General features: G+C 55.8%; 1 protein-coding gene across 27 annotated transcripts in view; it reads left to right on the forward strand.

The window, feature by feature from the left end:
* The window catches only part of COL13A1 (collagen type XIII alpha 1 chain), a 148,949-nt gene extending 131,553 nt beyond the window's left edge, over positions 1 to 17,396 (forward strand). For 11 of the 27 annotated variants that reach the window (XM_045437654.1, XM_045437653.1, XM_045437664.1 and 8 more), the window contains 5 exons: positions 1,152 to 1,187; positions 3,987 to 4,040; positions 5,053 to 5,106; positions 6,135 to 6,170; positions 12,006 to 13,812. In XM_045437654.1, coding sequence (XP_045293610.1) covers positions 1,152 to 1,187; positions 3,987 to 4,040; positions 5,053 to 5,106; positions 6,135 to 6,170; positions 12,006 to 12,227 — 402 coding nt within the window. In that variant the 3' untranslated portion in view covers positions 12,228 to 13,812. Of the gene's footprint in view, positions 1 to 1,151; positions 1,188 to 3,986; positions 4,041 to 5,052; positions 5,107 to 6,134; positions 6,718 to 11,046; positions 11,134 to 12,005; positions 13,813 to 15,000; positions 15,040 to 16,943 lie in introns of those variants that run through there. The other 16 variants (XR_006701506.1, XM_045437663.1, XM_045437673.1 and 13 more) reach the window with 11 other exon arrangements.
* Positions 17,397 to 21,591: the final 4,195 nt, after the last annotated feature.

Raw genomic sequence — 21,591 nt, forward strand, 5'->3', positions numbered from 1 at the left:
GAGACAGGGCACAAGTGGGGGGAGGGGCAGAGAGAGAGGAAGACACAGAATCCGAAGCAGGCTCCAGGCTCTGAGCTGTCACCCCAGAGCCCTACCCAGGGCTCGAACTCATGGACCACGAGATCACGACCTGAGCGGAAGTCAGACACTTAACCAACTGAGCCACCCAGGCACCCTGGCCTAGGCTCATTTCTGAACTGCTGGAAGCAGTTTTTAAGAACTCAGTCCTTACGGGGCCAGAGTGTCTCCACTGCCTTCTCTGTGGTTTGTCACATTGGAGTCATTAGACAAATTCCCCCCTGGTTTTTCTAGGTGGGTCTCAGGGGCAGCTTCCCAGCCTATTCCCCTCTCATATATCACTGGATGCTGCATTGCAAATGGTCTTAATAGCATCCCACCCGCCAGCCAGTTTACTCCAGGGCGTACGTGGCCTTAGACCTTTGTCGCAGTCAGCTGCCCCCAAAGCCTTCTTCTATAAAAGGGCCCTTGTTTGGGACAACACGAAAGGACCGAGTTCGTGCTGAGTTTTGCAAACTGCAGTGCCAGAGAAAGGTCAGGCATCGTTAGCCCTAACATCCGAGCCCCAACGCTGGAGCAGAAGCAGGCTGGCTTCTCCCCCAGGTTCCCAAGTCAGTACTGATTTCCTCAGGGTTCCCCAGCATGGCCTGGTCTCAGCAGCTGTGCAAAAGACGCTGGGAAGACAACCCACCGTCCACACAGGCTTGTCCCTCTGCGGTGAGACTGGTCCTGGGGAAGGGATGCACTACCTCTGGTTCCGGACACCTTCCCACGAATTCTCTTTCTGCGTCCCTTTCTCCGGGGCACTGGAAGCCCCTGGGAGAGGGGTTTCTGAGAGGGGATAACAGGCGAGAGGGAAGCAGGGGGCGCTGAGGATCAGAACGGCCATCTGCACGGATCTCCACCGGCCTGCTCAGCGGTCGGCCACACTGCACCCAGCGTCCGTTTTTGTTGGTCTCCGTGTGAATACCATTACCTGTCCTCCCAAGCCTATTTCTCCCATTTTGTTTGATTGCCAGCATTTGTGTCTGTCCAGAGTCACTGCTTCACTCACCTCTTCCCTCCCCGGTCCCTTTTTCTCCCTCCCGTTCCTCCCCTCCCCTTTTCTTGGTCAAACTGTTCCCTTCGTCCAGGGAGCTTCAGGTTTGGACGGCAGGCCTGGGCCACCGGTGAGTGTCGCTTCTCCGTTACCCGTCATCCCACCCCACCCCACCCCCCGGCCTGTGACCCCTCTCGTCTGTCCCTGTCCCGCTGTGGCCTCGTTTTCCCCGTGAGTCATGCCTCATCCCACCACCAACACCAGAAAGGTACCGTCTGCACTCAGTTCAGAAACGCTTATTCGGGTCTCTCGGCCAAAGACGGATTGGCCTTCATCTGAATTCCCCCGGCCATCGTGTGAGCCCAGGGTCCTCGAATCTGAATTTCCTGACTGCCGGGCACAGGGTGGAAGTCTGCTCCAGCGGCATAGACTCTGTTTCTCGCGGAGGGCCGAGTGCGGCCTGGGAGCCCAGCCCCAGGGGTCGGGACCCTGACTCACGCCCACCAAACACAACAGTGTCTGTATGTGCCTGTCATGCCGTGTTGTCTTCATGCTGTGAGCTCTGTCCATCTCCTGTCTGCCCACAAGGGCTTCCTAGTCCTGTGCAGCCCCTGTGGAGTGTACTGGGGTGAGGACAGGTGTAGCATCTAGGATCACGTGGGACGGTCCCGGCTCAGTGTTCGGCAGGCATGTTATAGCCACTTCCTGTGGTGCCGCAGCGGCCCCGCGATTCAACAGGGGGCTTATGCAGAGCAAGTCAGGAACATTCGGGTCCCCTCTTCATTGTTTTCTGATTCCAGAAAACAGGCATCACTACTCATGACTAGAAAGCGCCTGGCCCTTCTTCTCGTGACACACAGCTGAAGCATCAGAAAAAGAGTCTCTCCTCTCCTCTCCACCTGCCAGGCCCCTCCCAGAGCACCCCGGGAGGTCTTTAGGGAAGTGGCTTTCCCACTGAAGCCTGTCACCTTCCCAGGGTATAGGGATCACTGACCACCGAGGGCCAGGAGGCTGAACTTCCCTGCCCGGGAGCCGTCACCAGAGCTGTGGGTACGCCCGGCCCCTTCCAGCCAGGGAGTCCCCGCCCTGCCTTTGCGGGGACACTTGTGAGGCCACAGCTGCATGGTCTGCCTAGAAGTCGAGGTTCTAATGAGCTGGCTGGAATGGCCCTCAGGGGAAAGCGGGTTTGCAGGCTTTCATTTGTGGAGGTGCAGGACATCCACTTGGGGTACAGGCCGATGTCAAAAGCACAAAGGCAACAGTGGGCCTTCTCGGGGCCCTGGAGGTGGACCTCACAGCTGGTGCAGTGGGAGCCCAGAGCTTCGAGAAGGAGCCGCAGAGCCTCGTCCTAGTGCACGTGTCCTCACCAAGCAGAGGCGGTGACGTGGCTCAGCCGAGACCACGGCCCTTCCAGAGCCCCTCTCCACCATGCGGTTACGGAGGCGACACTATACCTGCTCCCATACGGAGACTAGACCTCTTTTCCAGGCATCATTCCGGCTTCGCTCCTCCCCAGTCCCTCCCTTTTCGTCCTCCTCACGCCTAGCGCGCCTTCCCCAGGTGGCCCGTCAGGCGAGGGGGATGATCTGTGGCTGGAATCCGAGAAAGCAAAACCGTCCTCACAACGCGCTCCGTTCTTCCTGGACGGACGGGGGAGCAGTGCAAATTCAGAGACGCTGTCCCCTTTGGGCCCCAGGTTTTATTTTCCCTCATTAAATCAATATCACAACCTTAAAGGAAAAGTTTTATGGGGCAAATAACCCTGCCCAGCCAATACTGACATTTATTGGTGCCGAATGCGTGACATACATTCAACTGTTTCAATGGGCAGGGGCCTCAAAAGGAGATACTCGTATCATCATCCCCATTTCACAGGGAGGAAAATGGACCCTCAGAGAGCCCAAGAAACGTCTCCAATATCGCAGAGCTGAAAGGCCTGAGAGGCTTGACTTGAAGCAGGCCAGGGACTCCGGAGTGCCGTTCTGAGCCTGATCGGGCCTCCTTCATTTTTGAGGCGCCCTTGTGCCACCTGCCCAGTCCTCCCCCCGTAGTTGCAAAGGGGGCACCGAGAACGTCTTAGCGCTCTTTTTCTTTTCCGCGTGAGGTCAGTCAGCGTTTCCCCCACTGGCTCGTGCCCCAGAAAGCCGCGCACAGGCCAGCCCCTCGTCCTCAAGTTCCTTGTCTGGGGCAGGAAATCTAAACACCGAGGCCGAGCAACAGGAAAGCTCTGAGATGCACACCTCGTCCAGTCCGGGTGGAAACTGGCGAAGATAATTGTGTCACAGCCAGCCCCGCCCCCACCCCCCGGCAGCCCCGATTCGGGAGCCAGCAGGGCACATCTCCCGGCCAGGCCAGCGCTGGCACCCGTCCGAGGCACACTGCTTCACTGTCCGGTGTAGCCTGCCCCGCGGGGCCTGGGAGCGGGTGCAGAGGCCCGGCCGGAGGCGGGAGGCCGGGGCGGTGGGGCGGGTGGGCTAAGCGGTGGCTGAACGACCCTCCCGCGCCTGCCTCTGTGTGTGCGTCTGCATCGGTCTCTGTGGCATGAAGCGCCTCCCGCTGCATGTGGAGCTGCGACGGCAAGCAGGTGCCAGCCCGCGCCCCCACCCCGGGGATGGCACCCCCCCCTCCCAAGCGCTTCAGGGAGCAAACTAAGCAACAGTTCTACCGTTTTCAGCCTTGGCAAGCTTGGTGGTGAAGCGAAAGGGTTTCCCCCCTCAAATCTGGCTCTGAGGCAGGGGGACGCCTCTCTCCCCGAGGCCCCCCACCCAAACAGGAACCCGCCCCAGTCGAATGACTGCCCTGAACGAGCCTGGCCTCGCCAACCCTGAAAATGGGCCTCTGGACCTTGCTCATCTCCAGCGCCGGGCGGGGCTCCCGGGGCTCCCCCTGGCACCGGCCCCCTCACGTCTGCTTTCTTTCGCCTCCCCAGGGTACTCCAGGACCAGTCGGAGTTCCAGGCCCAGCGGGACCAAAGGGCGAGAGGGTGAGTGCTCGGGAACCCTGCACACCAGGGGGGTGGTCTGCACACCAGGGGCAGCGAGTGTGAACACCAGGAGGGGGCCAGCGCCCCGGCCTGGGCTCAGCCGCGGGTACTTAGCCCCCACCCACTCCTCCTGGCAGCAGTTACCTCCTTGTCCTCTCCCAGTGACCGTCACAGCAGCCCGTGGGGGAGCCGGCCGGCCTGGGTTGCTCACTTTATAGCTGTGAGCGGACAGACGGACAGCTTCCCGTGCTGGGCTCCTAGTCACCTGGCATTAGTCACAGGCTCAGTCTGGCAAGGTCCCCGGTGCTGCTGGGACCAGACACACCTAAACCCTGTATGATTGAGGAAGACAGCATAGAACAGAGTGCCAGGTGGCATAAGAAAATCCTGGCAGTCAGGAGGACGGGCGTTAGGCCAGCTCCCACAGTCACGTCTCCCAGCCGCAGCCCAGGGAGTGGGCGTGTGCCGTGCCGGTGGGGGGCTCAGCTCAGGGGACGAGGAGGGCTGCCCGTCCCGTCCGTCAGCTCTTCCCCAACCAGGCCCTCGCGGGGCGGGTCACCGGAGAGCCGCTGGGACACTAGACCTCCCCCCTAGGTCACAGGCTTCCCTGAGATCACAGCCGCTTTGGGAACCAGGATGGCTGCTCTCAGAGGGGACAGTTGTGGCTTCAAAGAAGAAATCAAAGCTCTTTGCCTCTTCCCCACCTTCGCTGTCCATGCTCATGTCCTGCTCCTTGTTCCCCTCCCCGGCTTCTGCTTGATGGCCAGCAACTACCTTCAGGACAGTGTCCGGTCTTTCCAGAGGGCCTCGGGGGATGGGTTCTGCTGGAGGGAGGGAGGTGCCGAGGCACAGTCCACACCAGTCAAGCCCTCCGCTCAGCCCTTGCTTTGCAGTGACGGCTCTTTGAGGGGACTGGAGAGGTTTCCTGGGTTTCACACAAAAACAGAAAACGGTTGATGGAAGGTTGTTGCCCGGTCAGGGAGGGCTCATGGGTTTCTCTCTCCTGTTTCAGGGCAGCAAAGGCGACCTTGGGATGACAGGACCATCAGGAGCGGCTGGGCTTCCTGTAAGTGTCGCGGGACGGAGGGGAAGTTTCTCTCCGCCTATCCCTACCCCCAACAGAGCCATCGTCACAATAGAAAACCCAGAGCCCGAGGCAGACATCCAGAGCTAAGCCAGAACACTGATTTCTGTGACAGAGGAGGCTGCCAACAGCCAACTGGCCATGGAACTTCCCTGCTGGGCACTGCTCGAGGCAAACCTTGGGACTCGTGGCCCCTGTTGGGCCTCAGGTCCTCAGGCATGAGGCAACCACGTACGAGCCCCTCCCGCTGCAAGCCTCTGTGTTCCGTGCAGTGGGGGCCTCACAGACGAATGTGTCAGCGGCCCCTGCCGTCGAGGAGGGGCAGAATCAAATCCACAGCATCGTAATGCCAGAGGGAGAGGTTTCATGAGAGGGGCGGCTCTCCCAAGAGACAGCCTTCCCAATTACGGCAGATTTTCCCATTGGGTTGTTATAAAAGTTGGTCGCCCAAGAGAGCCAGGACCTTTGTTTCCCACCCACTGGAAGGTGGGAGGTGGTACATCTGTTCACCAGTTCCATGCCCAGGCAGCTTTGCTCGGGCTAACCCTGGCCGGTCCTTGCCTTGTGCCGTTCCCCTAGCTAAAGACAATGGAGAACAGCCTGTGCCTTGAAAAGAGGGTATGAGCAGCTTTGGGGTCATTTATCTAGCAAGAGCCTGGCGGGAGAGCCATGCAAACACCTCTTCTGCCAGGAGAGCTCTCTGTGTCCAGGCCGTGTCCTCAGCACCTGGCACTCATTAGCACGAGTGAGCTAGCTAGAAGAATAGAGCCACCGGCCCGGGCCTCGGCTGCAGCGAGAGAAAACCAGGACCGTGTTCTTGGCTTTGCCCATCACTCATTATTTGTCTCTAGGTCAAGCCCCTTTGTCCCCCTTCTGTAAAATGGGGATAATTAAGCCTGTCTCTGATGAATCCGACATCAGTGAAGACCTTTATGATCCTGGAAGGAAGGACGGGATGGCCATCCTGCCTTTTCTCATTAACGTGTCTTCATTTGTGCGATTTATTACAGGGTTTACATGGACCACCCGGGGACAAAGGAAACCGGGTGAGTCTGAGCCTTTGCACTCTGGCTCTGCTTACTAATGTCTTCATGATGTGGTGGAATGATCAATTGGGGATTCCTGACCCAACGTGGGCAGATACAGTTTTTCCTGGCAAATCATCCTGAATTAAAAGGCTTTATAGTGAGGGGCTCGCTGTGTAGCACGCAGGCAGCCTGAGGCCTAATCCTGAAATAGAAGCATGGATTTTTCCACAAGACAAGGGGAGACTGAATCCCAGGGTGGCCATCAGATTAGCATTGCCATCCAGCAACGGGAGTCACGTGCCCAGCTCTCCCTAGGGTGCCCTGATAATGGACCCCTAAATGGTATTTTCTGAAACTTAGTTTCGCCAGGCATCCCAGGCCACTGGTGAGAAAGAAATAAATTCCAGTTCCAAGCACAAGCAGACAGCTGTTGTAAGCAGCCAACCCTTTAAAAAATCATCACAGCCATTATTTCTCTTGGAAAAAGTCAGCAGGACCGTGAAATGAATTGCACCTCCCGAGGTCCTTTGCTGTCCCTTTGGTCGCTGCCGTCATCAGCAGGACACAATTATTGAATGTCCACAGCACCCATGGCCATATGATGGTACACAGTGGATGACACAAGACGCCTCTGGGCCCAGCAGGGACCATTTAACTACATCCGACCGAGAGATGAGCACCGGGTCCCTTCATAGAACGTCTCATCTGCTGTTTCCTCCCAGTGGTTCTCGGAGTGTGGCACACAGCTCTTCGAGGCCCAAGAGCATCTTCGAGTGGGTCATAATATCCAAGGGTCTCAGAGGTAGACGAGAATGAGTGGGGGAACAGATGGAGAACAGGCCAGAATCACGACAAAATATACTGAGCTCACGCAGACAGAGGCACAGCAGATAGCTTTCAAGCCCTGGTCTTCTGGCTGATCTTGGAGCACTGATAACCGTGTTCATGGCTAGAAAGTGCCAGAATCTGTATGCTTATATCTTGCTTATATCTTATATCCTGTCATTCCAACTTAAGGTGTATTTACTGAACTCCTTCTATCCCTAAATTGTCCTCTCTGGCAGCAGGTCAAAAGCAACTCAATTTGTTCTGTGGCCCCTATACGTAAGAGGAAGCAGGCAGAGGGACCCCTACTAAACTGCCCGCGGAAAACCAAGTCTAGAAATCACCGGAAGAAACAGACCTACTTCCAGAAATGTGCTGGCTGTTCAGGCAGGCTGGGAAGCCCACCTTCCTGACTGTGACCACCAAAAAAAATTGATCATTCCACCTCTTAGCTGGCACACTAATTCCCTTTCTAATTTATTTCTACAGTGCTCTGGTTGTCTTTGTCATACTCAATTAATACTTTGGAACTATTTCTTAAGACTTTTCCAGTTGGCTTGAGGCAGTGAGCCATTTGGAGGCTGCAAAGCCAGTCGTCCGGTGGCAGTGATCGTGTTGCCCTAGACGTGGAGACAGGCAGAAAGATGCCCTTGTCCCAGCTGGAGGGGTGGCAGGAGGCTGGAGGTGCTGATGTAAGGGACTGGGGTTGCTGAATGCGCCAGTGAGGTCCCAGGAATCCACGGGAGAATATTTCTTCTCCACGACTCCTTCCTAGCTAAAAGTTTTACACACTTTCCCCTGTCCCACCCATAAATTAGCAATATGCCACTTAGTAAAAGTCAAGTCCGGCAAACGGTCAAGTTGCACAAACCCGCTTTCGGGACAACTGACTTATTCCGAAGAGTGGGTCTCTGAATCAAGGAACAGCTTGTGTCCTCTATTCAAGAGATCTGACTCTCGGGATGCCAGAATGTGCTGGAAGAGCTCCCCCTACATCTCACCTCCTCAGACAGACCTCTTTCTACCCCAGGCCCTAATGGACCTTTGGGGAGAGATGTAGAGGCTTGGTGATAAAGCCTTCAAAACAAAGGAAGTTCCAAGCACGGTCAATGCTTTGCCATGGACAGTTTTTTTTCCCTTAGGCTTGAAGCTCAGAGTATTGACACTTTGGTCAAGGGAAAAGCCCAGAGGGGCTTAGATGACATTCTACTTAGAAGCCCCACTGTTGCTCATGAAGGTGAAGCTGCAGGTGTTCCAAGCCCCCCCCCCCCCCCCGGTAGGAGAGGGTGGCTACCTGAGGTAGCTCTCAGACTTCGCCACACGTCATGCCTGGGCCTCTGAGAGGCATGCCTGGGCGACCGAGAGGTCGCTGCACCGCAAGCCTGTTGCTCTGACTTACGGTGAACCAAGGCGCCATCTTAAAACTAGGCTTGCCTGTGTCCCACCAGGCAACGGCCTTGGAGCCTCTTTCCTGTTCGTGGAAGGAAGAAGGTCCTCGCAGTAGCCGGCAAGGCCCAGAGCCCCAAACAGGCACTTTCCTAAGGGGGACACACAGGGCAATGGAAAGAATGTTCTGTCCTTGTCGCAAGAGACGGTACTCTTCTCGGCCTTTAGCGGCCTCATGCATTGGGCCCAGGAGCCACGTTTAGGATGAAAAAGGCCGTCGCAAGATAAAGGGTGGCACGAATTTGGCAATCTGGTGTCAGGAAAATTGGGTGCCGCGGTGGGACTGCCTGCCAGCCAGCCAGCCGGAAGGTCTGCGTGCACGCGGGGAGGCTGCGGTCACTGCGAGACGCGCCGTCTGGGTGTGCATGTGCTTGTGCGTGAGAGCGGCCTGCTCCCCCAGGTCCCCTTGCCTCCTTACCTCTCCTTCCTCCATTATCTCTTTTGGCCCGGGCTGGACACTTCCTTCCTTCACTCCTTCAATATCTCTCCCCCCGCCCAACATGTTCACCCCATTACCATAACCCCATACCCCTCATCCTTTTCTTTCCACTCTCCCAGCTGCAATTTATTTCTTCTCAGGTCAATTCATGCATCCCTATATCTTACAGAAACCTCTGCTCCTCGACTTTAACTTGCCCTTTCCCCACCTAGAACCCCCTCTTTGCCAGGGCCTCTTTTTGTCACTCTTTGGGGGTGAGAGGCAGGGAAAATGTAGGTAAAGCTAGTACTCTACTATCTCCAGAGGGCGTCCACTGTAAAGCCATTTCCTGGGCCCTTAGAACATGGCGCCCCGTGGTGCAAGCTGCCCACCTGGAAAGTCAGGACCACCGCCGACCCTCTGTTGCCCAGAGGCGAATCATCAGGGACCTGGAACCCCACCCCCGCCAACCCCTCAGGAGCTTTGCCCACCCTCTGAACATGGGAAGCTGTGTTTACTTTCACGCTGACCTGACCCAAGGTGAATAAGGGGCCACATTGCTGAGAAAGTTGACCGTGGGCTTCCCATCCAAGCAGCCGGTGGTTTTGCTTGTCCACTGCTCGGGGACAGTTCACGCCATCATGTTCTCACTGGTGGGCATAGCTCAGGGCCAACACAGTCACACCTAACGCGCATATACACGTTCCCTCCTAAACACAGCATTTTCCAAGTGAGTATTTGCACTTCAGAAAACCCACTCAGACCAGTGCACTGGCCATCACAGGGAACCCCTGGAATCAAGAAATGGGCGGACTTCCCAAAGATTCGGGGAAACATAAAAACTATTCTCGTCCTTTGCCTCCCTCCGAGGAACCTTGCAGCCTTCCACTGCAGGAACACAGTAGACGTGACAGGATCGTGTCCGGAGCCTCGGTTCCAATACTGGCCAACAAGAAGTAACAATCGTCATTGGCATCATTATGCGGCAACTCTCGCCGACTGAGCACGTGCCATGTGTCAGTATTAAGCACTTAACGTGCACAAAGACGTCACACCAAAGTTTTGAAGCAGGTCATATTATCCACGTTCTACAGGCTCAGAGAGGTTGAGTAACTTCCCCAAGGCACGTTGCTAGTAATAGGCAGAACGCGCTCTGGCTCCAAGCCTTTGCTCTGATCCCGCGCTGCCCGCCTTCAAGGTCTTGTCCACCTCGGGGAGCACAGTGGAAGCCCCCAGGCATTACGCCATTGGCCTTCTGCGGCTGAGGAGACCCGTTCCCAAGAAGGCTCCCCACGGGCACACTCGGCCCCTTTGCCAGGAAACCCAACATGTGAAAATCCAAACTCAAAGTCATTAAAGAACTCCCCATTGCCCCTTTTTAAATGGAGAGTGATCCTGACGCATACAAAGTGGGGTTCGATTTAGAAAGAGGATGCTTAGGGAAGTTTTGCAGAAACAAATGAGCTCCTTGAACCAACTTGTCAATACACAAATAGCTGCCTATGATCCGGACCAGGACGGGCCAGAGACGCACGTACAATGAGAGGACCTCACTGAGAACCAGGAGCCACCATGAGCCCCGGACACACACGTACACGTGGACGCTTGTACACTCATGTGCAAGCACACAATCGTGCATGCACACACTTGTACACGCATGCCCAAGCACATCTTCACACGCTCACACACACGCATGTGCACACACACGCACACAAACACGCACACATATCCCAGGGTTCTGGATAAAATCATCTTGCCTCCTAATAGAATATCAAAGGGATGAAACCCAATTGGGAAAAAAGTTGCCATGTCAAAGCCTTTCAAAAATGGACCCTCGAAGAGAAGGAAGTGGGTCCTCTGTTCGTCACAGACCACTCTGGGCTCGGTGTTAGCAACGCTGGCCACAGATAGATTCCATCGACACTTCCCTCCACCTCCAGCTTTGAGCCCCACTGCTCCCTGTCCCCGGGCCTCAGTTTCCTCCCCTGCCCCCTGCCCACCTGCCTGAACCAAAGTCTCCAGTTTCTAGAGGAGTAAGGATGGGTGCTGGCCTCAAGTCCTACTGGGAAGAAGATCCTAATTAAGAGACGGTATTTTCCCTCTTTGATTTTTCTTTTTTTCTTTTTCTGTTTCTAACCTTAACACGGGAATGATCCTAAAGTTTTGATGTTATTTTTTTCTCTCGGACTAAACCATTATTTACAGGGGGAGAGGGGGAAGAAAGGCTCTAGAGGGCCTAAAGGGGATAAGGGAGACCAAGGAGCGCCTGGATTAGACGCCCCCTGCCCGTTGGTATGTCTTCATTTATCACTTGCATTGTTCTGGTGTGTTCCTTGAGGTTTGCCAAGTTTGAAACCAAGAAGGCAAATATCTGCTCACTCGGCCAGGGAAACTCTGCCTGCTGTTGGCTTTGCCTTCAAGCCACAGCTGCAGTCATTCTGGCTGAATCCCTTTCCTTCAAAGCTGTAGAACATTGGACGTGTGCAAATGAGAACCCGCTCCCGAGGAAAGGGATTTGGGGAGCAGGCCTTGGCCGCGAGCTCCAGCATGGCTTTGGAAGCCGGTGTAGCGTTTGTGAGCCCCTCATTTGCCTTCTTCGTTTCACGGCCACCTCTGTGGCCAGCAGTTCAAGCTGTTTTGGGATCCTCTGTCAGGATGCAGGAGACCACCCGGGTTTCATGTCCCCGGGGGCCATCTATACCCCAGACTGGGTAGAACAAGGCAAGAAAAAGGGGGCTCTTAATATACAGCCTCCCAATGCCCACTAGCCATCCAGCTAAAACCAGTAGGGAAGCACCCCCAAACAGGCTTCTGAGGAATGATTTGTGGCACATCAGCCGGGCTTCTCAAGTGCCTTCACAGTCCATTGGAAGGCTCTGAAAACGATGTTACGCTACCTTTGAAGTTCATCTGCGATGTTTCCAATTGAGTCTTTAAATGGGGAGGGGGCTGGTTGTACATGTGCCACGGCTCAGCTCTCGTGGCAGCCAAAGAGAGCGCAGAGGTTGAATTTGGGACAGGAGGATGAACGGGGATTTGGGCCCTGCTCGTAGATGCCTCAAGGCCCTGCATCCTGGCTGGGGTAAGACTTGGGCCTCTCCACTCCACAGTCGGAGCTGGCCGACCTCAACCTAAATAATCATCGTGGTTGGTTTTGTGAACAGGGACACCGAGGTTTTAAAGGAGAGAAAGGGGAGCCGGGGTTACCAGGGCTGGACGGACTGGATGCCCCGTGCCCATTGGTATGGCATCACCCTCCCTCGCCTGCATGGCCGACTCAGGCTTCCCCACGTGTGTGGTTCTTGCCCGCATGCCTCTCCAGCCGCCCTCCTCACGCCTCCTGCCCCATCCACTCAGTCTCCACTTCCTGCCCCTTCTCTCTGTAGACGCTAAGGGTCACCCTGCCCTGGCTGGTCCTCAGGGCCTCCAAGCATGCCCCCTGGAGCACGCAAAGCTTGCCAGATGTTTTCTTGGCTTCTTCCTCCAGCTGCTGCAAAAGCACATCCCCTTAATGTGAGCCATCCCGCATCCGACCCTCCCTTCCTAGGGGCTTCTAGCGAATCCTGCCCTCCAGAAAGTCAGGAAGGTGAGATCCTCTGGACAGGTTCTTGGCAACTGTGACTTCTCTTCCTTCACACACTGCGGTTGGTTCAGCAAGCATCAGCTGAGCCCCAGGCGGAACATTTGAATGAGATGCCTGAGCCAGTCCCACACCCCTTCCCGCTCCGCCATCTTGTGATGTGGCCGGGGACGGACGGGCATGCTCATAAACGTGGGTAGACTGAGAAGTTCTAGAACTGAGGTAGAAGAGGGGGCCACTCTGCCCGTTCTTCCAGGCTGGCTCTGGGGTCGCTACCCTGGGGCTACCACCAGAACTAAAGGATGGTCCAAGGTCAAGATTTTAGATACTAAACGATTCATCCTTTTTGCTTCAACCCGGGGAGACACTACAGGACCCTCGCTTGGCTTCCCTCCCTTTCATCTGCAGATGACCCACCACCGGCAAGTCTGGAAGAGAATGGAAAGGTCGAGAATGTAGTTGAGGAAGAGAAGAGGGGAGACAGGGAGGCACTTAGGAACCCTCCCCACACATGTGCTGGCCGAGTGGCCACAGTGCTGCTCACACCTGGCTCAGGGTCTCTCGGGCAGGGACGTTCTAGCCCCATAGCCACCCTTTCACCTCACTGCAAGGGGAGAAGAGGGTGGCACCTCACTCCAAGGCAATTGGCTTAGAAGGTTCCCACTCTCCTAAACTTCCCCAAGAGGTCTAGAGTGCACAGAGCTATTTTCATACAAGTAAGAGATGAGGACTCCAGGTCCCATGTCTCACCCCGGGGTCACACGAGAATTATCTCTGAAGAGAAGAGAAAAAGTTGTAGGAAAATACGCTGTGTGCCCCTGAGAGGTGACCCCGGAGCCCCGTGAAGGGACTTTTTAGGACCAGTATAGACAACAAAAGAAGACTGCAGGGTAGCATGCTCCCCCTTCCCCCCTCCCCTGCTGAAGCCCCTGCTCACTGCCCCCGCCTCCCCACCGCCTGGCCTGATGACCCCCGAGCACGCAGCCATAGGACCCCCGGTCCCCCAGAGCACCTCCACTAATCACCGGCCAGGTCTCCTCTCTGCCACGCGCCTTCCGTGGCCTGAGTACCTTGAGTTCCGCTGGCCCGCACCACCCTGCTCCTCTCTCACACACTCCCTCTGCCTGCCCCACTCTCCTCTGTCGCCCTGCCACCATCACGTGCCAATGGGAATGCCGCCGTGGCCCCGCGGAGGCTCCTCTCCCTTCCAGAGTCCATGTGAAGTGTCGCACCACGGCGGGCTGGGGAAGGGGGCAGGTCTCCAGGAAGCCCTGGAATGCACCACCTCCCCCTGCACACCCTCCCTGACCCAGAGGGGACAATGAAGGTCATCTTTATTTGGTCCTTCATGCAAACCGGCATTTTCTGCAATAACATCCCATACCGATGTGTCCTTTGTCTATGAATCTCGCTGGGGAAGTGTACATATCTTCCCTTTCTTGTTTCTCGTCGTGGCTCTTTTCCCGTCCCCTGCCCTGTGTCGTTGTGGACATGGGGGCAGGGGGAGCTATCTCAGTTTGAGATAACTAGGCTTCTTCTGCCCTCCGCGGCGGGCCGGCTGCCTGCTACCTGCCAGGCCAGAGGTTTAGGCACCTGTCGTGGTGGATGAAATCGATCTGCGGCACAGAGGGCTCCCATTCAACTACCTCTGGGCTAACTGCTTGCTCCAGTCATCTGAAACCCTGTGTCCACCCTTCTGTGCCCTGGAGCGTGGAATTCTAGGATCTGGGCTGCAATTCTAGACCAGATCTAGGCCCCGGTTCAGCCTCACACTCCCACCTTGTCTCACAGTTCCCAGATTCCCCCAGGGGGAATGTTCCCGCCAGAGGGGGCCAGGACATCAGGGCCCGGGAAGCCTCAGGACGTCCTGGGGCTACAGGTGCTCCGTGGGTGCCACCGGCAAAGGGGACAGACGGGGCACGGTTGATCCCCATCCTCCACTTCATCTCCGCCCCTGGCCCCAAATTCCCAGTAATGGCTGAGGCTGAGCCCGAGGATGGCATCGCCCTGCTGAAGGCACCTCGAGACCGTGTTGCGATTCCCGTGAGGTTGCTTGCCTCTTTGCACCCCGCCCTCCTCCTTATTGATTAACGGATGGGAACCGCCTAGGTCTCTTCCTCCTGCTGCTCAGGAAGGGAGGAAACTAAGATCATAGGAGAGCTGGGGACACCTTAGTGATCACCTCATCCAACCGCACCTTCCCCAGGTTTCACAGAGGACGAAACAGGCCTCCAAGCGCTGAATGACTGAGCTGTGGGCACCTAGCATTCAGTACAGCCAGAGCAGAGACCTGCGCGGCCGAGGGCTGTTCCTAACAGGACACTCAGGTCACCGCTGCTCACTGACCCCACAGGCTAGGGCAGCCCCCCCCCTTGGCCTTGCACGGTGACTGCGCGTGACCCTAGTCAGTGGGAAGTCCGGCTTGCCTCCCATCCATTTTAGAGGCTCTGCCCTGAAGCAGAGGAGAGGGATAGACAAGAGGCGGGCTGCCACAGTGTTTGTGGCCCTTGCTCCCCTGTCCTGCCTGCTCGCCGGGCTGTCCCAGAGTCTGAGCCACCTGCCTTCCTTCCTCCCCGCAGGGCGAAGATGGCTTACCAGTCCAGGGCTGTTGGAACAAGGTAAGGCCGCCCGGTGGTTTGCGGTGCCTCGGGGGACACAGGGGTCCTTGGGGCTCCATTCTCAAGTGACATCATGCACGCACACTTTCCACGCTGGGCCTTCCTGCAGATGAGGCCGCAAGGCATGGGTCGAGAAAGGAATGATCCCAAAGGCAGGGTGCCCATTAAACATCCCATTCACTGCACGCACTTAGAGAACCTTCAAAAATGTTTTTTGAGGCATCCGCGGACCCCAGCGTACGGCGGGTCCATGTAGCCCCACAGCCGATCTCTTCATGCTTCGTGTGGTAAATTTCTACAGCACCTTTCCTCCAAGGACTACTAGACCTTGGGGTTTTTTGTTTTGGGTTTTTGTTTTTGTTCTGTTGTGTTTGAGAGAGAGAGCGAGACAAAGAGAAAGGGAGGGCATGAACAGGGAAAGGGACAGAGAGAGGGTCTCCACACTCAGGGTGATCCCACAACCCTGGGATCTTTGTGAGCTGAGCTGAAATCAAAAGTTGGACGCTTAACCGACTGAGCCACCCAGGCGCCCCTAGACCGTGTTTCAAAATTAGTTATCGGCGGCTATTCTCGCAGTGTTCACGCCAGGTCATGTAAGCCACATGATGACATTTATACAGATGTCGGGAATCTAAGCTGCTTGAACTATAAACTCACTTAGCTTCTGTACCTCCTCGTAGAGACCGACCGGCTCACCACTCTACCCTTCCCCTTGAACTTAAGCTGCCAGAGCTTCCTGCTGGCACACGGGGGACCTGCTGCCCAGCGTCTCCTGGGCTCCCAGAATTCCCATCAGCCATGAGCTTTCATTTGCTCACGCTAGCCTTGGCGTTGGCATCATTAACACCGTCTAACACCACAGGGCTGTGCTCCTGAACCCAATCACCCCGCTCAGTCCGGGCCCCCAAAGCACAGGGCTCCTCTGTGCTGACTTGATGACAGTCATCAGGTCACTAATCCGGAAGCCCACCCGGGTCCTCGGCAAAGGTGGCGGCCGCGATGCTGCCCACCCTTCCCTCCGCAGCCACCCTCCACCTGGCTCCCACCAGGACTTCTCACAGCCCTCACTACGCGGTCTCCAGGTGTTGGTCTGTCCTTCTAAAGGGCTGGAGAACCCAACGTATCCAAGAGTTTGTGCGTAGCTAACCCAGCCCTGTCTCAGGGACAGCAGTGGCCCGCTTAACAATGAGATGAAGGGTTCCTCTGTGCTAAATGCCCGGAATCTCCTTAGCTCACGGGATTGAGTTAAAGGTAGTGAAACCACCAAGACACCAGGCCCAAGGTGAAGTACATGTACCCAAAGCATCCCTGAGCAGAGAAGGGAAAAGCTCAGCTTCAAGAGAGATGCCCCCCCCCGAGAATCCGTCTCTCCAGCCATGCCTCGTCCCTTTGGTGTGTCCCTTGAGACCTAGTTAAAACTCCACAGGCGGAGGGAAGAGACGTGTCAAATGACGTGTTTCCAAGATTTCCTTCTTCAAGGTTGCCGCTGATGGTTAGGAGATGGCAGTGGTTGAGGTTGGCAGGGGGAGAACAGCCACTGTCCAGAGCTACGGTGTCTTGGGGAAGTAACTAGAAAGCCTCCTGTCTGTTGGTCCACACCAGAAATTCAGTCCGGGACGATGCGGTAATTCATCAACAGCCAAGCCCCCAAAGGCCACATAGAGAGCAAGTGCCCTCTAGTGGCCAGGAAGGGGGTGACAGGAAGGCGAAAGTGATTTCCTGCCTCTGCCTTCCTTCGGGGTGCAGACAGCTCTGGGGTCTTCCGCCCAGGGGGCCGCGGGGCCCTGTTCCAGAGCTGCCCCCTCAGCCCTCCAGAGAGCACACTCCTTCCCCACCAGGGAAGTAGACGCCCGCAGACCCACTGACACTAACTCTACGTTGTTTTGTGTGTTTTTGTTTTGCAGTGATGCCTCTAACCTGGGATTGGCCTGTGTGTGTGTTTGTACATAGAGTATTTATTTTTATACAGTTTTCACTTTTTGAAAATGCCGGAAGTATGATGCATCTTACAGATTATTATTAAAAAAAAGAAAGAAAGAAAAAGAAAACCTTGCATATTTTGTACAGAAAATGCCAACCTCTTTCCTTTTGTTTACAAGATGTTTTGTATACGTCTACGACTCTAATACGCTTTTTGTTTGTGAGTACGGGCATATGTTTGCATGATATTTGTGCACACTTATTAAGTATTGAAGCTTAATAAATTATAGTGTTCTGGTGCCGAAGGGGGCCGGCCAACACTAAGGTGCTGGCTAGCTTACGTGTGGACTCACGGGGATGTGGACATCGGTGGTGTTTTTGCCAAGAATATTTTAAGCTCTTACGGATTTTCATTATTAAAAAAAGTTAAACGTGGCAATTCCTGATCCTGATCAATCATTAAATTAAATACATTCTTTCTTGTGAGAGCAGCAAGTTCGAAGCAGGGGTCCTCAGAAGTAGACAGCAACTGTATGAAACTGTGAGGTCCAACAGAGGGAGGGAGGGGACTCTGAAGCAACGTCTATTGTAAGATACCCCAAGTTCGTTCTAGAGCCGTGTGAACATCTCAGATTCACTTGTGCTGAAACCCTCTAGGATCCCCAGGGCTCCAAAGGGCTATTTGTTACTGCTTTTGGTTTCTTGGGGGGCTTTTTTGTTGTTTTCTGTTTTTGTCTTTGATGATTTTGTGTTTTTCTTCCTTTTGAGCGACAGTCACTAGTCACAGCTACTGCTGTTGGTGGCCGTTCGTTTGACACAGGTTTGCAAGGCCCACGCACCACTAGCAGCTGGAAAGCTTGCCTCGTGGCCATTGCACTCCGACCAAGAACATTCAGAAAACACTCACATATCTGGGCCAGACTGGCAATCCGACGTTGTGTTTATTTGTTAATAAATAGAGGGTTACAGAGTTCTGTTCACAGCACACGGCTTAGGAGAGGTCTCAGGAAACCTGCCTTAAGTACCCCCTACGTGTGGCACACAGGTTTACTGTTCGATGTTTTACAACGTACATTGGTGCTTCCCCGGGGCTTGAAAATAACACGCTGCTGTAGGCACAGTCACACGAACGCTACGTTAGGGGGCTTCACGTTCGTGGGACCCTTGCCACATTGTGGTAAGGGGACCACCGGCTGCCCCGACCCAGGGGACCAACCACATCAACATTCTTACTCTAGACGGCCACTCATGTGTTTTGGGAATCTGCTTCCTTCTCTGCATCTCAGCTTCTTCGTTTGAAAAGCAAACGAAGCTACTGAAAAGTAGACCTAGAGCTGACCTCCATGGTCACTGACCGGTCGCCTGTCCCCTCCCCACGGGGCAGAAGCAGGCGGGCCCCAGGCCCACGCCGCCCGCCGGCACTGTCGTTATTCCTGTGGCGGGAGACTTCCAGGATGTGGCCCTTTCCGAGTGATCCTGAGTCCGGGATGTTACCAGCCCCAGCCAGGGCCGCCTTCTTCACGCACAATGCCGCGAGCCCGGCCCCACGGAACTTTCAGGAGCTAAGAAAATATTTGCCTTTTCATTTCTTTTAAATTCAGGGGGGAAAAAAGAATGTCTAATAATGAATCCAGCCAGGGTTATATTCATCTTTCTGCCAGAGCAGTCATAAAATGTAATTGTGGCCATAAAAGGGACTACGGGCCCTGAAAGTCAGAACGCTGCCCTGCCCACATCCTCCACTCCCGGAGAGAGTGGCCGCCTCACCCGCTCCTTTTACTTCCTCCCGCCCTGGCCGGACTGAGGTCCTGAGGAGTCAGTATAACCTGGTTCCTGTAGACCCACTCCCTTTCAGGCTCTCGTTGGAGCAGTCCGAACCCACTGATGGCTTCAGGCTAGAGTCAAACATTAACTGGAAGGCTCCAGAACCTGAGCTTCTGTGTGAGCTGAGACTCGGGGTAACTGTCCCCAGAGAAAACCCTCAAACTTTATGTCCATCCTGGTGTTCACTTCCTTATTACACCCCCCCCCTCGTTAATACCACAGGGATCCCCTTCACAAGAACATAGAGAATAGCCTAGAAATATGTGTTAGGGCAAGTTTAAAAGTCAGCGTCAAGAAGAAATAAGTTGGCAGGAGAGCCCTGGATGGGCAGGGGAAGGTCCTCCACACATTTCACTTCAAGCCGCCCGGTGGTCGGAGACAAAAAGAAACAACCGGCTGGGGACCACCCTGCCCTCCCCGGTGCGTGGCCGTCCACTGAGGTTTGACCCTCACGTGCTTCGGTGCCTCGTGTGTCCTCAGCCAGGACCTCCTCCCTGCAGGGCCTCGAGCTGCACACCTGGGGTCCCCTGGGACCTTGACTCAACTCATCTCTGTGTCACACGGGGTGCGGGGACGTTAGAAGCAGGGACACCGATGGTCGAGCGGTCCGCAGAATAGATCAGGACTGACACCAGCAGAGCAGGTGCACGAGATGCGGGAGCATTGCGGGAGGGCAGTGCCGGGGGCCGGTGACCAGAGTGGGTTCACAGAGGTTAAAGACACTCACTCCGTCCCTGGGACGTGCAGCCCCTCCTGCTGAGACGCGCCTGCCCAGGAAGTGAGTGGCGCACCCAAGCCCCGCCCCACGGAGCCCATTACAGTCTTGCTGGCAAATGTTCTCTAGGAACTAAGTGCTGGGTCTTGAGACCTGTTGCCTTCTGGGGCTCACGCCCCTGCCTACCTGGAGGCTTACCAGAAGACTGAACCGGTGCCCCCCGTGGTTCACAGTGGAACAGGGTGGTCTAGGCCCACATAATCGCTCTCACTAAGGACAGTGACTTGTGCCTCTGCAGTCACGTGGGCCAAAGGAAGCCCTCCACCTCGCTAAGGAAGAAACGACTCCCTCCACACCTCACCCCTTCTCAGCCTCCCTGCCAGGCCGAGGGCTGGCCTCCCTTCCCCTGACCTCATCCGGCAGAATGGAGCACCAAGGACACGGGGAGAGTTGGGGTTAGCCCCTGAACAGGGAGGGCGCTGGCCAGCAAGTCAGGAGGCTCGGCTTCTGGTCCTTTCTCCGTTGTCAACTATGTGGCGTGGGGCACCTTACTCCTGCTCTCTGTTTCCCTGAGTGGCAAATAAGGGAGTTGACTTAGGTGACCTCTGACAACCCAGAAACCCACTGATTCCACTGACCGGTCGGCTCCTGGGTGGACCGGACACTGGAGCATTCCCTGCCCCCTCCGCCTAGAGCCATCTGGCTGTCACAATAGTATGCATGGAGTTGGCATTGCAAAACTGTGTGCTGCATGTGTGTGCTCCATAACCCTAAGCAGAGGACCCCAAGCAGCCCTGTGCTGGTGGGGTAGGTGAGCGGGGTCGGCTCTCGGAGGGCAGGGATGGCCGCAGAGGCGCTTCCTCTCATCAGTATCTATACCGCTAAATTCATCAGAGACAAAGCGATAGGGGTTTAACTACCTGGCACGCAGGGAGGATCCCCAAAGCCCCACAAAGGCTCAAGGACGCAGTGCTGCCGTGGTAAGGTTCGCCTTGCCTCCCCCCATATCCGGCTCTCTGCACCCCTGACCTTACACCACCCCTGCCCCCCCCCCCGCCACCGGCCCTGTGCCTGGACTCACTTTAAGACACCCTGAGAGTCGAGCACCTAAGCTAGAAAAGAGAAGGGTGGGCCGCCGGTGAGTGAGCCAGAAAAGAGGACGCACACAAAGAGGGAGGCAGGGAAAGAAGGAAGGACCAGGACCAGGCAGGGGCCGGCTGCTCGGTTCTTCAAGGAGCAGAGTTTTGAGGTGGTGTTTCCTCGAGGCTGTCTGCTACTCACTGTGGTGGGGGGTGGGGGGGGGGCGCAGGGAAGGAGAGCCGGGTTTCATTAGCTAAGGCGGGATTCCACACACAGAGTGACCCCCTGGTCCCTAGAAAAGCCTGCCCCTGAGCAACACCCAAGCCTCTGTCCAAGAACAGGATAGACAGAGGTGAGCAGGACTGGGGACAAGCCTCAGCACTGCGGGGCCTTCCCCGGCAAGGGTCTGCTTACACGGCCCACACACATTCTCTGCTGCTTCTCCACACCCTTGCCCACGCCGGGTCCTCTGCCGGGAACGCTGTCCTTTCTCACCTTTCAAAATTCAGCTGTCACCACCAGGGCCCTGGGAAGACGTTTCTGGGTTTCGAAGTTAGGTGAGTCTTCCTCCTTGGAACAACCCAGAACTCTGTGCCTTTTTCTTCCTCCGCCTTCTATTGGAGGAGGAAAAGTCAGTCTTCCAACCCAGACAGTGAACTCTTAGAGGGGAGGGACTATCTAATGCATTAGGCACCTAGAGACCTAGCTCAATGCCTCCCTCCCACGGCCAAGGTTCATAAACATCCATGACCTGCCGAGCTAACAGTCTACTCGGTGAAGCACCTACTATGTACAGGCAGTGGGGCAGGAAGGCCAGGGCTCCTATGGACTGTGAGACACAGCCTGCCCTCCAGGATTTAACAGGGGTGCCCAGCAATGCAAAGACGTATGTGCTAAGTGCTAAATGAGGGCACAGCCAGAGGACTCTGTGGCAGCCAGTGTGGCCAGAATGAAGGGAGGACAGAGTTTGCCAGGGAAGGAGGATAGAGGACAGAGGGAGGAACTGGCTCGGC

The sequence above is a fragment of the Leopardus geoffroyi genome, chromosome D2, assembly GCF_018350155.1.
Source record: "Leopardus geoffroyi isolate Oge1 chromosome D2, O.geoffroyi_Oge1_pat1.0, whole genome shotgun sequence".
Taxonomy (NCBI): Eukaryota; Metazoa; Chordata; class Mammalia; order Carnivora; family Felidae; genus Leopardus; species Leopardus geoffroyi.